The sequence below is a fragment of the Chelonia mydas genome, chromosome 28, assembly GCF_015237465.2.
Source record: "Chelonia mydas isolate rCheMyd1 chromosome 28, rCheMyd1.pri.v2, whole genome shotgun sequence".
NCBI lineage: Eukaryota > Metazoa > Chordata > Testudines > Cheloniidae > Chelonia > Chelonia mydas.
The window spans coordinates 969,712-984,999 of NC_051268.2; the positions used below are offsets into that span (position 1 = coordinate 969,712).

A 15,288-nucleotide genomic window follows, 5' to 3' on the forward strand; every position below is an offset into this window, starting at 1 on the left:
CGGCGCCCCCTAGAGGGGACAGGCCCCTGCCCCATTCCCTGCCCCCCTGAGCCAGCCAGGCCCCGCCCCGGGGCCAGAGGGGAGCCGGCGCCCCCCAGAGGGGACAGGCCCCTGCCCCACCTCCGCCCCCCTGAGCCAGCCAGGCCCCGCCCCGGGGCCGGAGGGGAGCCGGCGCCCCCCAGAGGGGACAGGCCCTGCACCCCATTCCCCGCCCCCCTGAGCCAGCCAGGCCCCGCCCCGGGGCCGGAGGGGAGCCAGCGCCCCCCAGAGGGGACAGGCCCCTGCCCCACCTCCGCCCCCCTGAGCCAGCCAGGCCCCGCCCCGGGGCCAGAGGGGAGCCGGCGCCCTGTCCCGTACCGGGGCAGTAGCAACGTAGGACGCCCGACTGGATCAGCGCGGCCGGCACGGCCACCTGGTCGAAGAGGCAGGTGTAGGAATCCGTCTCCTCCGTCCACGGCCCCGTGATCAGCACCTTGACGCCGCCCTGCGGGGAAGCGAGGGGTTAACTGGGGGCGTGGGGGGGGTGTTGATGCCCCACTGCCTGGTGCGGCCCCCCCCCCCCCCGATCCCTGCTTCCCCCCGCGCTCACCTCAGGGTAGGACCAGTCCGGCGAGAAGTCGGTGATGGTGACCAGCGGCTCCGGAGCTGCCGAGCCCCCCGGGGAGGCGGCCTCGCCGGGGGCGTCGGGCAGGGCCGGGCGCGGGGGGCTGCCCCCCTCCCCGGCCCCGGCCCCCTCCGTCATGAGCTCGGAGATGAGGCTGTCCAGGGAGAGGCCGAAGGGCAGGTCCGGCCCCCCTCCCGCCCCCGGCTGGATGATGGAGTACAGCTCCTCCGGCAGCTGCTCCCCGGCCCCGCCGCCCGGCCGGGGCCCCCCCGTCTCCATGGGGGTCTCCCCGGCCGGGGGCCGCCCGCCCCCCCGCCCCGGCGCCCCCCCGTCGTCCTGGATGAAGAAGCGGTTGCCGGCCGGGGGCGGCTCCGGGGCCCGGCGCCCGTAGGTCTGGCCCCGGGCGGGGCTGTTGAGGAAGCAGTCGGGGTCGAAGGCGTCCGAGCCGGCCTCCCCCGTCTCCATGCTGGCCTCCAGGTTCTGGGACAGGACCAGCCCGGGGCCCGGCAGCAGGGCCAGGCCCACCGGGCCGCCCGGCGGGTCGCCCGCCACCAGGTGCTGGCTGGGCGTGAGGGCCAGCGGCTTCTCCAGGCCGGTCATCACCAGGACGGCGCTGCCGGGCAGCCCCACCGACAGGGCCACGGCGGGCGAGGGCCGGGGGGCGTCCGGGGAGGGGGGCTCGGCGGGGGCCGGGGGCTCCTTCCGGTCAGGCTTGGCCGGCTCCGGCTCCGGCTTGGGGTCGGTCAGGCGCGGCGGCTCGGGGAGGGCCGGGACCGGGACCGGGACGGGCCGCGTCGCCACCTTCGGGGAGATGATGCGATGCCTGGTGGTGCCGCACTTGTGCGGGACGTGCCCCGGGCTGCCTGCGGGACGGACAGACACCGACGTGAGGGGGCGGGCGGACGGACAGAGGGACCGACGGACAGCGGGGTCACGGCGGGGGGGAGCGCGGACAGGGGGACTGACGGGGTTGCAGGGGGACAGACGTACAGACAGGGGGACGGACCGCGAAGGGAGGGGTGGACAGACGGCTGGACAGCGAGATGCGGGGGAAGGGGACAGACAGACGGACAGAGGCTGCGAAAGCCCAGCTCCCATCCCCATGCCGGACGCAGGCCTGGGCCCCCCCGCTGACGGGACCCCAGGGGAGAGACCCCGGCCGGGGAAGGGGAGGGCGGCTCAGGGCATATGGGGGGGCTAGAGCTGGGGGGCAGGATGGCGCAGTTCCTGCATTCATGGCAGCAGTGCCCCCCATCCGCCACTAGGGAGCGCCGGCAGCCCCCTGAGGAGCCAAAGGGATGGATGGGACCTCAGCATGGGACAGGCTCTGGGAGGGCAGCGGGGGCTGGTGGGTTAGAGCAGGGGGGGCTGGGAGCCAGGACTCCTGGGTTCTCTCCCCGGCTCTGGGAGGGCAGCGGGGGCTGGTGGGTCAGAGCAGCGGGGGCGGGGAGGAGCCAGGACTCCTGGGTTCTCTCCCGGCTCTGGGAGGGCAGCGGGGGCTGGTGGGTCAGAGCAGCGGGGGCGGGGAGGAGCCAGGACTCCTGGGTTCTCTCCCCGGCTCTGGGGGGGGAGTAGGGGTTAGAGCAGGGGGGGCTGGGAGCCATGACTCCTGGGTTCTCTCCCCGGCTCTGGGAGGGCAGCGGGGGCTGGTGGGTCAGAGCAGGGGGGGTGGGGAGGAGCCAGGACTCCTGGGTTCTCTCCCCGGCTCTGGGAGGGGAGTAGGGGTTAGAGCAGGGGGGGCTGGGAGCCAGGACTCCTGGGTTCTCTCCCCGGCTCTGGGAGGGCAGCGGGGGCTGGTGGGTCAGAGCAGCGGGGGCGGGGAGGAGCCAGGACTCCTGGGTTCTCTCCCGGCTCTGGGGGGGAGCGGGGGGGCCCCGGCTGGGCACTGACCGAGGCTGCTGCTGCTGCAGAGGCAGGCGTGGGTGCGGGGCGGGGGCTTGGCCTGGTGGCTCTCCAGGATCTGCTGCACCAGCTGCTCGATGGAGAACTCCGTGGTCCCGTTCCCGTTGCTGCAGGTCCACTTTATCCCGTGGACTGGGGGAGGGGGGCACAGACAGACTTGGGGGGGGGAGCGACCCAGCCGCGCCCCCCCCCCGGCTCCCCGCCACCCCCTCAAGCCCCCCGCCCCCCCCCTCCGGCGCCCCCGCCTTACACATGGGTTTGAGCTGGTTCACCAGCTCCTCCTTGGACCACTTGAGCCACTCCTTGCGGTCGCCGTTGATGGAGCAGAGGATGGGCCCGCAGACCTTGGCGCAGTCCTCCAGCGCCGGCACGTTCAGGTAGTGCACCAGGACGATGTCGGGGTTCTGCGGGGGGCGGGGGGAGCGTCAGGACGCCGGGGTCCCCTGCCCGGCCCCGGGAGGGCAGTGCCGGGGGGGGGGGCGGGAAGCTCTCGGGAGCTGCGGGACCCCTGTTCAGAGCCCTGCTTCTCGGCGCTTTAATACCGTGGCCCTTGAGCCGCCCCCCCCCCCGAAAAACCAGGGCGCCCCCCCCACTTGCCCCGGGCGCCCCCCCACTTGCCCCGGGCGCCCCCGTACCTGCAGCAGCCAGTAACAGCGTCGGTGGAATGTGGGGACGATGGAGGAGTGGACGTAGCAGCCGTAGAGACACTGCGGGGAGACGACACGCTCAGCGCTGGGGGGCGGGCGGGCGGCTGGGGGGCCCCCCCCACCCCACAGTGGGTACCGCTCACGCCAGCGCCCCCTTGCCCCACTCCCGAGGGGCAGCCGGCCCCCTGCCCCCAACCTAGTCCCAAGGGCACCGAGCCCCGCAGACTCCAGCCTGGCCCCCAGCCTGCGTGGGGCACCCCGTCCCGTACCCCCCCCTTCCCGCGGCCGTGACCCAGCCCCCCCGGGGCCCGGCCCCCCAGGCTTACCTCTGTCCCTTGCACCTTCAGCTTCATGTGGTCCTCCCGCGTGGTCTTGCCGTCCTTGCGCTTCTTCCAGCAGTAGCCGTCCTTGCGGTACTTCACCTTCTTCCGGTTGTACAGGATGATGGAGCCGTTCTGGGGGCTGGCGCCGGAGCAGAGCGGACGGGGGTCACCGTGGGGGGCCACAGAGCCCCCCCCCCGCCCCAACAGATCTCTTGGGGAACAGCCCCCCCCGGGCCGCTCCCCGCCCCCCTTCCCCGCCGCCCCCCCCGCGCAGGCTGCTCACCGGGTCTTTGGGGAGCCCGACAGCCATTCCTCGTGCCGCTCGAAGGTGATGAGATAGGAGGCGATTTCCTGCGACACAGCAGCACCCGTGGGTCAGGATATGGGGGGGCCCCCCCACAGGCAGCCCCCCCTTACCGTGCCCCCAGCCCAGCCCATGGTGCGGAGACCGGGCTCCTGACAACCAAGTCATTTCACAGGGGACAGGCCCTGTGCCCCATTCCCAGCCCCCCGGTCCCTGCTCTGGGGCCGGGGGGCAGCCGGCGCCCCCCAGAGGGGACAGGCCCCGTGCCCCACTCCCCACCTCGTTGGTATTCCAGCGCAGTCGCTCCTTGGGGAGGGCAGGGCATTTGGGGAGACACTCCACCAGCTTCTTGGGCAGGAAAACCTTCAAGTGATGGCTCTTCTCTGGAGACACGAGAGTTACCATCAGGTACCGCAGACGGGGCTGGGAGCCCGGACGCCTGGGTTCTCTCCCCGGCTCTGGGAGGGGAGTGGGGGCTGGTGGGTTAGAGCAGGGGGGGCTGGGAGCCAGGACTCCGGGGTTCGCTCCCCGGCTCTGGGAGGACAGTGGGGGCTGGTGGGTTAGAGCAGGGGGGCTGGGAGCCAGGACTCCGGGGTTCCCTCCCCGCCTGTGGGAGGGGAGTGGGGGCTGGTGGGTGAGAGCAGGGGGGCTGGGAGCCAGGACTCCGGGGTTCCCTCCCCGGCTCTGGGAGGGGAGTGGGGGCTGGTGGGTGAGAGCAGGGGGGCTGGGAGCCAGGACTCCGGGGTTCGCTCCCCGGCTCTGGGAGGACAGTGGGGGCTGGTGGGTTAGAGCAGGGGGGCTGGGAGCCAGGACTCCGGGGTTCCCTCCCCGGCTGTGGGAGGGGAGTGGGGGCCGGTTGGGGGGTCCCCACTCTGACTCACCGGAGAGCTCTGTGGTTTCCTTGTAATTCATGGTCGGGGCCTGGCGCTGGGCGACTAGAGCTCCGGGCCGGGGGGGCTCAGCTCATGGGGGGCAAGGGAACGGCTCAGACCTGGGAACGGAAGAGCAGCGGGACGCGGATTCACCCGCCACCGGAGCACAACCCGCCCCCCGTCTGCCTGGGGCCCCCGCCCCCGCCCCCAGCCCAGGGCCAGGGGCCCCTGGGGCCTGGTCCGCGCTGCCTCCCCACATCCCCTTCGAGCCGTCACCTCCCTCCCGCCACACGACTGCACCAGTGCTCGCGTCTCCCTGCCGCCGCAGGGATGCGCCCACCTCTGGGGCGGGGCGGCGGGTGACACGGGGACCCCTCGCCCGGCGCTCAGCTTAGGAGGGGAGTGGGGGCTGGGGGGTTAGAGCCGGGATGCTGGGAGCCAGGACTCCTGGGTTCTCTCCCCGGCTCTGGGAGGGGAGTGGGGGCTGGTGGGGGGGCTGGGAGCCAGGACTCCTGGGTTCTCTCCCCGGCTCTGGGAGGGGAGTGGGGGCTGGTGGGGGGGCTGGGAGCCAGGACTCCTGGGTTCTCCCCCCGGCTCTGGGAGGGGAGTGGGGAGCCAGGGCAAGAGGGAGGTTTCCCTCGGGCCCCGAGCAGCTGCCCTTTTAACGAACCGCCAGCCGCAGGGTGCAGCCCGGCCCCTCCCCGGCCCAAGTCCAAGGAGGTTTCTGCCCCCCCCCCCGCCCCCCCCGGGGAGCCGAGCCAAGGGGAAGTGCAGCCGGCGAGAGGGGAAGTGACTCGGCCCGGGTCACCAAGGAGCCCTGGGAACCCGGGGGAAGCCACTCGACAGCAGGCCGGGAAGAGGAAAGCCCCTCCCAGAGCCGGGGAGAGAACCCAGGAGTCCTGGCTCTCAGCCCCCCCTGCTCTGACCCACCAGCCCCCACTCCCCTCCCAGAGCCAGGAAGAGAACCCAGGAGTCCTGACTCCCAGCCCCCCTGCTCTATCCCACCAGCCCCCACTCCCCTCCCAGAGCCAGGAAGAGAACCCAGGAGTCCTGGCTCCCAGCCCCCCTGCTCTAACCCACCAGCCCCCACTCCCCTCCCAGAGCTGGGGAGCGAACCCAGGAGTCCTGGCTCCCAGCCCCCCCCACCCCACTCTAACCCCCAGCCTCCACTGCGCTCCTAAAGCTGAGCGCCGGGCGAGGGGTCCCCATGTCACCAGCCGCCCCGCCCCAGAGGTGGCCGCATCTCAGCGCCAGGCGAGGGCGACTCTGGCGTTTCCCTCTCTCTCCAGCTCTGCCACCCGCTCCCCGATCTCGGGGTGGGGGTCTGTGCAGCGCCCGGCACCACGGGGGGGCCCCGATCTCGGGGTGGGGGTCTGTGCAGCGCCCGGCACCACGGGGGGCCCCGACCTCGGGGTGGGGGGGTCTGTGCAGCGCCCGGCACCACGGGGGGCCCCGACCTCGGGGTGGGGGGGTCTGTGCAGCGCCCGGCACCACGGGGGCCCCGACCTCGGGGTGGGGGGGTCTGTGCAGCGCCCGGCACCACGGGGGGCCCCGACCTCGGGGTGGGGGGTCACGGGCCCAGCCCCCTCCTAGTGCCCCTGAGCGCAAGCCACTGGCCTCCACCCCACGGCCCGCCCCGGAGGCACCGGCCTGTGTTCTCGACACCCTTCCCCGTTGTCTCCCCGGCCCCTGTAGCCCCCCAGCGTCGCCTCCCTGCCCCCTATGACCCTCAGCCCCCATTCTCACCACCCCCAGTGCCCCCTCCCCACCCCAGTACGCCCCCCATGCCTCCTCCCTGTCCCTTGACACCCTCACTCCCAACACCCCCTCCGACCCCCACTGCCCAGCATCCCCTCCCTTCCACCCCCTGCCCCCCTCACCAACAGCTGCAGACCCCCAGCGTCCACCGGCCCTCCACACCCCCACCAGCCCCCACCCGGCCCCAATCTCCCCACCCCACCAGTGTACCCCCAACCCAGCACCCGCTCCCTGCCCCCATCGCAAGCACCCCCCAACTCCAATGTCCCCCCCACACCCCCACAATGCACCTGCCATCACACTCCCCCAGCATCCACCTGCCCCCCCACACCCACCAGGAGCACCTCCCTGCCCCACAGAGCCCCCCACGCGCCCGGCATCCACCTGCCCCCCCACACCCACCAGGAGCACCTCCCTGCCCCACAGAGGCCCCCTCACGTCCAGCATCCACCTACCCCCGACACACACCCCAGCAGCATCTCTCTGCCCCACAGAGCCCCCCACGCGCCCGGCATCCACCTGCCCCCCCACACCCACCAGGAGCACCTCCCTGCCACACAGAGCCCCCCACACGGCCGGCATCCACCTGCCCCCCCACACCCACCAGGAGCACCTCCCTGCCCCACAGAGCCCCCCACGCGCCCGGCATCCACCTGCCCCCCCACACCCACCAGGAGCACCTCCCTGCCCCACAGAGCCCCCCACGCGCCCGGCATCCACCTGCCCCCCCACACCCACCAGGAGCACCTCCCTGCCCCACAGAGTCCCCCACACGTCCAGCATCCACCTGCCCCCGACACACACCCCAGCAGCGTCTGTCTGCCCCACAGAGCCCCCCCCCACACGCCCTGGGCATCCACCTGCCCCCCCCCACACCCACCAGGAGCAACTCCCTGCCCCACAGAGCCCCCCACACGCCCGGCATCCACCTGCCCCCCCATACCCACCAGGAGCACCTCCCTGCCCCACAGAGCCCCCCACACGTCCGGCATCCACCTGCCCCCGACACACACACCCCAGCAGCGTCTGTCTGCCCCACAGAGCCCCCCCCCACGCCCTGGGCATCCACCTGCCACCACCAGCCCCTCCCTGCCTCACATACCCCCCACACCCCCAGCATGCACCTGCCCACCACACCCCCAGGAGCCCCTCCCTGCCCCACAGACCCCCCCCACATGCCCCCAACATGCACCTGCCCCCACAGACCCCCCACATCCCCAGCAGCCTCTTCCTGCCCCCCACCCCCCAGTGTCCACCTGCCCCCCAGCAGCCCCTCCCTGCCCCACAGACCCCCCCACACACCCCCAACATGCACCTGCCCCCACAGACCCCCCACATCCCCAGCAGCCTCTTCCTGCCCCCCACCCCCCCAGTGTCCACCTGCCCCCCAGCAGCCCCTCCCTGCCCCACAGACCCCCCCCCCACATGCCCCCAACATGCACCTGCCCCCACAGATCCCCCCACACCCCCAGTAGCCTCTTCCTGCCCCCCACCCCCCAGTGTCCACCTGCCCCCCAGCAGCCCCTCCCTGCCCCACAGACCCCCCCACATGCCCCTAGCGTGAACCTATCCCTACCCCCCCCAGCTCCTCCCTGCCCCCCAGGATCCCCCGCATGCCCCCAGCATGCACCTACCGCCACCCCACAGAACCCCCCACATGCCCCCAGCATGCACCTGCCCCCAGCCCCTTCCTGCCCCACAGACCCCGCCCCCACATGCCCCCAGCGTGAACCTACCCCTACCCCCCAGCTCCTCTCTGCCCCCCAGGATCCCCCACACGCCCCCAGCATGCACCTGCCCCCAGCCCCTCCCTGCCCCCCAGACCCCCCTGGCATGCACCTACCCCCAGCCCCTCCCTGCCCCCCAGCATGCACTTGCCCCCCACACCCCCAGCAGCCCCTCCCTGCCCCAAACCCCGCCCAGTGCACCGGGGATCGGGCCCCTGGAGAAGCTCCGCGCGGGCCGGTACCTGCCGGGGCTCCGCCGCCTCCGCCCGCGCCGCCGGCCGCCATCGCCCCGCGCAGCCCCAGGCCCCGCCGCCCGCCCGGTGCGTGTGAGCGCAGCGCGCACGGGGGGGCGGGGCGCCGTGCGCCGGGGGCGGGGCCGGCGGGGGGCGGGGCCGAGCCGCGGGGCGGGCGCTATAGCGCCGTATGGACCGCGGGGCGGGGCGGGGCGGAGGCGGGTCTCTGTAGCGCCCGGCCCTACGGACCGCGGGGTGTGGGTCTCTATGGGGCCCGGCCCTACGGACCGCGGGGCGTGGTTCCCTACGAGGCCCGGCCCTACGGATCGCGGGGTGTGGGTCTCTATGGGGCCCGGCCCTACGGACCGCGGGGCGTGGGTCTCTATGGGGCCCGGCCCTACGGACCGCAGGGCGTGGTTCTCTGTGGGGCCCGGCCCTACAGACTGCGGGGCGTGGTTCTCTAGGGGGCCCGGCCGTACGGACCGCGGGGCGTGATTCCCTATGGGGTCCGGCCCTACGGACCGCAGGGCGTGATTCCCTACGGGGACCGGCCCTACGGACCGCGGGGTGTGAGTCTCTATGGGGCCCGGCCCTACGGACCGTGGGGCGTGGTTCTCTAGGGGGCCCGGCCCTACGGACCGCGGGGTGTGGGTGTCTATGGGGCCCGGCCCTACGGACCGCGGGGCGTGGTTCTCTAGGGGGCCCGGCCCTACGGACCACGGGGTGTGGGTCTCTATGGGGCCCGGCCCTACGGATCGCTAGGCATGATTCCCTACGGGGCCCGGCCCTACGGACCGCGGGGTGTGGTTCTCTAGGGGGCCCGGCCCTACGGACTGCGGGGCGTGGTTCCCTACGGGGCCCAGCCCTACGGACCGCGGGGCGTGGTTCTCTAGGGGGCCCGGCCGTACGGACCGCGGGGCATGGTTCTCTACGGGTCCCAGCCCTATGGACCGCGGGGCGTGGTTCTCTATGGGGCCCGGCCCTACGGACCGCAGGGCGTGATTCCCTACGTGGCCCGGCCCCACAGACCACGGGGTGTGGTTTTCTAGGGGGCCCGGCCGTACGGACCGCAGGGCGTGGTTCTCTAGGGGGCCCGGCCGTACGGACCGCGGGGCGTGATTCCCTACGGGTCCCGGCCCTACGGACCACAGGGCGTGATTCCCTGCGGGTCCCGGCCCTACGGACCACGGGGCGTGGTTCTCTAGGGGGCCCGGCCGTACGGACCGTGGGGCGTGGTTCTCTAGGGGGCCCGGCCGTATGGACCGCAGGGCGTGGTTCTCTACGGGGCCCGGCCGTAGGGACCGTGGGGTGTGGTTCTCTACGGGGCCCGGCCCTACGGACCGTGGGGCGTGGTTCTCTACGGGGCCCGGCCTTATGGACCGCGGGGCGTGATTCCCTACGGGGCCCGGCCCTACGGACCACGGGGTGTGGTTCTCTACAGGGCCCAGCCGTACGGACCGCGGGGCGTGGTTCTCTACGGGCCCCAGCCCTACGGACCGCGGGGCGTGGTTCTCTACAGGGCCCAGCCCTACGGACCGCGGGGCGTGGTTCTCTACAGGGCCCAGCCGTACGGACCGCGGGGCGTGGTTCTCTACGGGTCCCGGCCGTAGGGACCGCGGGGCGTGGTTCTCTACGGGTCCCGGCCGTAGGGACCGCGGGGCGTGGTTCCCTACGGGGCCCAGCCCTACGGACCACGGGGCGTGGTTCTCTACGGGTCCCGGCCGTAGGGACCGCGGGGCATGGTTCCCTACGGGGCCCAGCCCTACGGACCACGGGGCGTGGTTCTCTACGGGTCCCGGCCGTAGGCACCGCGGGGCGTGGTTCTCTACAGGGCCCAGCCGTAGGGACCGCGGGGCGTGTTTCTCTACGGGTCCCGGCCGTAGGGACCGCGGGGCGTGGTTCTCTACGGGTCCCGGCCGTAGGGACCGCGGGGCGTGGGTCTCTATGGGGCCCAGCCGTACGGACCACGGGGCGTGGTTCTCTACGGGTCCCGGCTGTAGGGACCGCGGGGCGTGGTTCCCTACGGGGCCCAGCCCTACGGACCACGGGGCGTGGTTCTCTACGGGTCCCGGCCGTACGGACCGCGGGGCGTGGTTCTCTACGGGGCCCGGCCCTACGGACCACGGGGCGTGTTTCTCTACGGGTCCCGGCCGTAGGGACCGCGGGGCGTGGTTCTCTACGGGTCCCGGCCGTAGGGACCGCGGGGCGTGGTTCCCTACGGGGCCCGGCCCTACGGACCACGGGGCGTGGTTCTCTACGGGTCCCGGCCGTAGGGACCGCGGGGCGTGGTTCTCTACAGGGCCCAGCCGTACGGACCGCGGGGCGTGGTTCTCTACGGGTCCCGGCCGTAGGGACCGCAGGGCGTGGTTCTCTACGGGTCCCGGCCGTAGGGACCGCGGGGCGTGGTTCTCTACGGGTCCCGGCCGTAGGGACCGCGGGGCGTGGTTCTCTACGGGTCCCGGCCGTAGGGACCGCGGGGCGTGGTTCTCTACGGGTCCCGGCCGTAGGGACCGCGGGGCGTGGTTCTCTACGGGTCCCGGCCGTAGGGACCGCGGGGCGTGGTTCTCTACGGGTCCCGGCCGTAGGGACCGCGGGGCGTGGTTCTCTACGGGTCCCGGCCGTAGGGACCGCGGGGCGTGGGTCTCTACGGGTCCCGGCCGTAGGGACCGCGGGGCGTGGGTCTCTACGGGTCCCGGCCGTAGGGACCGCGGGGCGTGGGTCTCTACGGGTCCCGGCCGTACGGACCGCGGGGCGTGGGTCTCTACGGGTCCCGGCCGTAGGGACCGCGGGGCGTGGGTCTCTACGGGTCCCGGCCGTAGGGACCGCGGGGCGTGGTTCTCTATGGGGCCCAGCCGTACGGACCACAATCTATAGTTTTCAATGTGATCTGCATGCTCTGGTTCTGTATAAGGCCGAACGCTATAGCTCACTGCATATCGTTTTCCACAGTGTCCACGCCGAGCCGGATCCCCCACCCACACCCCAGCCTCGTCGCCCCACTTCGGCCCATGCCAAGCCAACGTCAGGGGCTAACCAGTGAGGAATCGGGGCCAGTCTCCCATCCGAGGGCCCCCCGAGTCTCTGTTGCCCCGTTTCTGGGGCTGGGGCAGGACCGGAGTCGGGTGGCGGGTGGCTGTGCACTCCCGGCCTTCAGGTCTTGTCCCCAGGGTCAACGAGAGCACCCTCCGGGCTGTTCGAACGCATGCTTTGCTTCCCACGGAGCAGATCGTAGCCGTAGAGCGGGACACCGCAATCCCCGCTGCGTCCGGGAGCAGGACCGGAGCAGAGGCCTGGGCAAGGGGGCTCTTAGAGGGCTCATTCCCCCTCACTTCAAGACCCCTTTCTGGTGCCCGCAAAGGGGCTCCTGGTACGTTGCCCCAAAAGAAACCACCCTGAATGCACAGCGGTTTCACCTCGTGCTTCCCTCTGTGCCCGCCTGTTGTTTCGGGGCTAGTACTTCGATTGCCAGCTCTGCAAGGCCGGGGCTGTCTTTGCGTTCCGTATTTGTACAGCTCCCGGCACAATGGCACACCTTGTCCTTTCCCCGAGGAATTGTTCATGTTGCTGGTTTTGTCACATTGGCTGCGGAGTCAGAACGATGCCGGCCAAAGCCTCGGCGATGGACCGCAATCATCCGCGTTTTCAGTGGAAAATTTTGAACTTTTGGTCAAAACCCTCCAATTTGATTGATTGATTTGGTTTTCAAGCAACTGAAAACTCCGACAATTTGGGCCAAATCAATACCTAAAAATGGGCTGAAAGCTGCCAAAAGTTGAGAAACCTTTGGCCAAAAAAAAAAAATTTCCAGCCAAGAAGTGACAAAAAAATTAAAACTCCCCCCCCAAACTGCCCCAAATGGAAAAATGTCCAAATCTGGGGGTCTTCAGTGGTCAAAGGGCACAGACGTTTTCTGGGGAAATTTTAACTCCATCCCAAACCTAATTTTCCATCCAAAAAAAAAAAAAGTTTGGATGGGGAATCTGTGGATTTGGGTGCCACCATTAGCCCCAGGACGACAAGTGACCGCCTAGGGAGAGATGTCGTTTCAGAACCGGCAGCCGCTGCTTGAAGCTGGAGCTGACGGGAGCCGGGTTCCCTTGGCACGCTGTTCCGTTCCCGGCGCGGACGTATTACGGCCACGGTTAGCAAACGGGCACATCTCGGAAGTGGAATCGGGCTGGGGGCGGGAATTTGCACCTCTCCGCGTGGATTGTGTTGGAAGGTGAGTCGGGTGAGGTAATCTGCATTTTTCCCAGGCATGCACGGCCTTCCCTGGGCTGCTCAGTGCATGATTTTGATCCCCTCATGTGTTTCCCTGGGGTGTTCTGTTTGGTGTTTTTTCCTTCTTGCTGGTCGACATGCCAAAAAGGCTTGTGATGCCCGGAGGAAATGACTGCAAACCTGAAGTAATTGGCAACACTTTGTGCCACCTACCACGTGTTGCCAGCTTCTTTCATGAATCTGACCCCCTAGGAAAGGGAATCTGGGCCCGACAGACCCCCCAGCTGCGCCTCTGTGGGTACACGGGGCAAGCACCGCGGGAGAAAAAGAAATTCCGACGCAAGAAAGGTCATGTTCCTGTATCCTGCGGGACACGAGCCGTGTGTAGCAGCAGGCATTTCGCGTCGTCATCAAGGCATGGTTGAATTTTGCTTTTTAAATCCCAACTGCCCTGCCTCTCGCCCAGACCCTGACTGAGAGCGGGGACCCCCTTGGGCCGGGCGTGGCACAGACACACAGCCAGGAACAGACCCTGCCTTGGAGACCTGCATGCGGCGAGCAAGGCAGGGGAGAACAGAAGGATTCTCCTTTGAAGGTGGGGAACGCATGGCTGGCAGCCTTTTCAAAGCCACACCAGTGATTTAGGCGCACGAGTCCTCCCTGAAAACCAGCGTGGCCCAGGATGGTCCGTTCTCGCCACACCCGGCCGCCTGGGAACGAAAGCGGCCTCCCATTCAAATCCCCCGCCCTGGCGGCCCGCTCCCGGCACTCTCAGCAGATTGTGGCAGGGCGAGGTGCGTCTTCCAGGCGACATTGCGCTGGAGCCAGAGGATGAACGAGAGGACGCTGATCTGAGTTACCCCAGGGTAAATCCATTACAGCATTGAAAACCGATATCTCCACCGCTCGTCAATTTAATTTGAACCTTCCTTGGGTGCTGGGATCACTTTCTTTATCCCTGCAAAGCATCTTGGGAGGCAGCAAGGCCTCGCTAATGGGGCGGGGGGAAATCTCGGGCCATTATCGTTTGCAGCCCTGAGGAGAAACCCAGCCCTGCTCTTTCGCACTCGGGCCTTCGATGGTGCTGTGACGGGCCAGGTTCTGAAAGGGCAGTTCGCCTCCGTGCCACGTAAACCTTCACATCAAAGCTGAAGTGCGGGGCTCCTCCGCGAAGGAGTGACTCAGAGCCTGGGCGAGCAAAAAGCAAGAGAGGGGAGCCAGGCTGGAGAAGCGGCAGGGTGGCCTAGTGGGTTGTGACAGTGGCTTGGCAGTGAGGCTACCAGGTTTCTAATCACAGCTCTGCCACTGAAGTGCTGTGTGACCTAGGGCAAGTCCCTTTCCCTCTATTTCCCTGCCCACCTTTTGTCTATTTCGATGGTGTCTTGTGCGGACGAGCTCCGAATCTCCCACTCCTGTGTCTGCATAGCACCTGGCACATCGGGGCCCCCGAGAGATGCTACCACGGCAAAAATTTGCCTCTGTCCTATTTACAGCTTCTTTCCATGAAGCTCTTTTGATAGGGGAAAAAATGTAAACACGGCCAAGTGTTTCCACTTCGTTTAATAGTGCGGATAATAAATAAGCTACATTTCCCATAACGAATAGAGGAGTGTACAACCACTGTCTAAATAACCTTTCCAGACAAGCTGAGCTAAGCCTTAGGCATCGAAAAGCAGCAAAACCGAGACAAGAATGCTAGCGCAAATTTTGCGTAGGGTCACTCTACCGTGAGATAAACGAAGGAATCGTCCAATAAACCTTTAGGGTCACTTCTCCTAGAGTTGAACAACAGAGCTCTCTTGTTAACCCTTACTGAACTTCACAAAGTATACGTTAAATGTTCTGGAACAGTGAAAGCATGAATCAGTCGGGCCTGCGTTCAGCTAGGTACTTTCACTCCTTGCTGGACATCGATAGGCTTACGCATGGACTTATGTGCTTTGCTGACCTCAGATATTACAGTACAGCATGAGCTAATTGCGTACGGCCACACTGCAAACCCCTCACTCTAATGCACGCTTGCCAAACATCTGGTCTATCCAGAGATGCTAGTCACAGCAGGCTATTATGTGACGCCTTCAGAAGCCCAACGCTGATCATTTTGCAGTGACAATAGACGGTCTGAGCATTGCCGAGAACCTGTGTTTTTATCCCGCCGCATTGGACGAGTCAGGTGCAACGGTGGATGGACCTCAGCCAGCCCCAGCCCTTGCTGAAAGACGCAGCACAAAGAGGGTAAGAACCCTGGCTGTTCTCTCGGGGAAATTCACCGGCCCCAACTGAATTTCACCCTCGCTGTTTTCATTCACGTCGGCCTTCCGAAATGAGCCAGGAGGGGGGCTTGGGTTTTCCAAAGAGCGCTGGAGGGTCAGGCGTTCGGCCCAAGGTATTTCCTCGAGGGTGATTACCCCGAAACTACAGACAGGGGAACTGGCTGGGGCAGAACTGGTCTGGATTCGCACCCCACTCTCCCTGACACCTAGTTTTGGGGAAAGCCAGCAGTATCGCCTCTCCCCTCGGTGCCCCTCTCCACACTTACCTCACCTGGACGGCTCTTGCTGGGGAGAAGAGAAGCGTATTCAAGTGTCCCGGGACCGGGCCACCCATGGCTTTGGCCCTTCCCGCAGGAAGAGGGGAGCGCAAGCTGTCTCCCAGGAGGGTAGGGTCCCACAGCCTTCCACCCGGGGCAGAGACGGA

At 68.7% G+C, this 15,288-nt stretch overlaps 1 protein-coding gene across 7 annotated transcripts in view; it reads right to left on the bottom strand.

Annotated features, from left to right (window-relative positions):
• The window catches only part of CAMTA2 (calmodulin binding transcription activator 2), a 30,612-nt gene extending 15,334 nt beyond the window's left edge, over positions 1-15,278 (bottom strand). For 2 of the 7 annotated variants that reach the window (XM_037887600.2, XM_037887599.2), the window contains exons 1-10: positions 8,380-8,489; positions 4,662-4,771; positions 4,060-4,163; positions 3,760-3,827; positions 3,480-3,615; positions 3,142-3,213; positions 2,757-2,910; positions 2,495-2,638; positions 590-1,467; positions 358-484 (exon numbers count right to left, since the gene is read on the bottom strand). In XM_037887600.2, the coding sequence (XP_037743528.1) occupies positions 358-484; positions 590-1,467; positions 2,495-2,638; positions 2,757-2,910; positions 3,142-3,213; positions 3,480-3,615; positions 3,760-3,827; positions 4,060-4,163; positions 4,662-4,692 (1,714 nt within the window). In that variant the 5' untranslated portion in view covers positions 4,693-4,771; positions 8,380-8,489. Of the gene's footprint in view, positions 1-357; positions 485-589; positions 1,468-2,494; positions 2,639-2,756; positions 2,911-3,141; positions 3,214-3,479; positions 3,616-3,759; positions 3,828-4,059; positions 4,164-4,661; positions 4,772-8,379; positions 8,490-15,130 lie in introns of those variants that run through there. The other 5 variants (XM_043537133.1, XM_037887601.2, XM_043537135.1 and 2 more) reach the window with 5 other exon arrangements.
• Between the last annotated feature and the right edge of the window lie 10 nt (positions 15,279-15,288).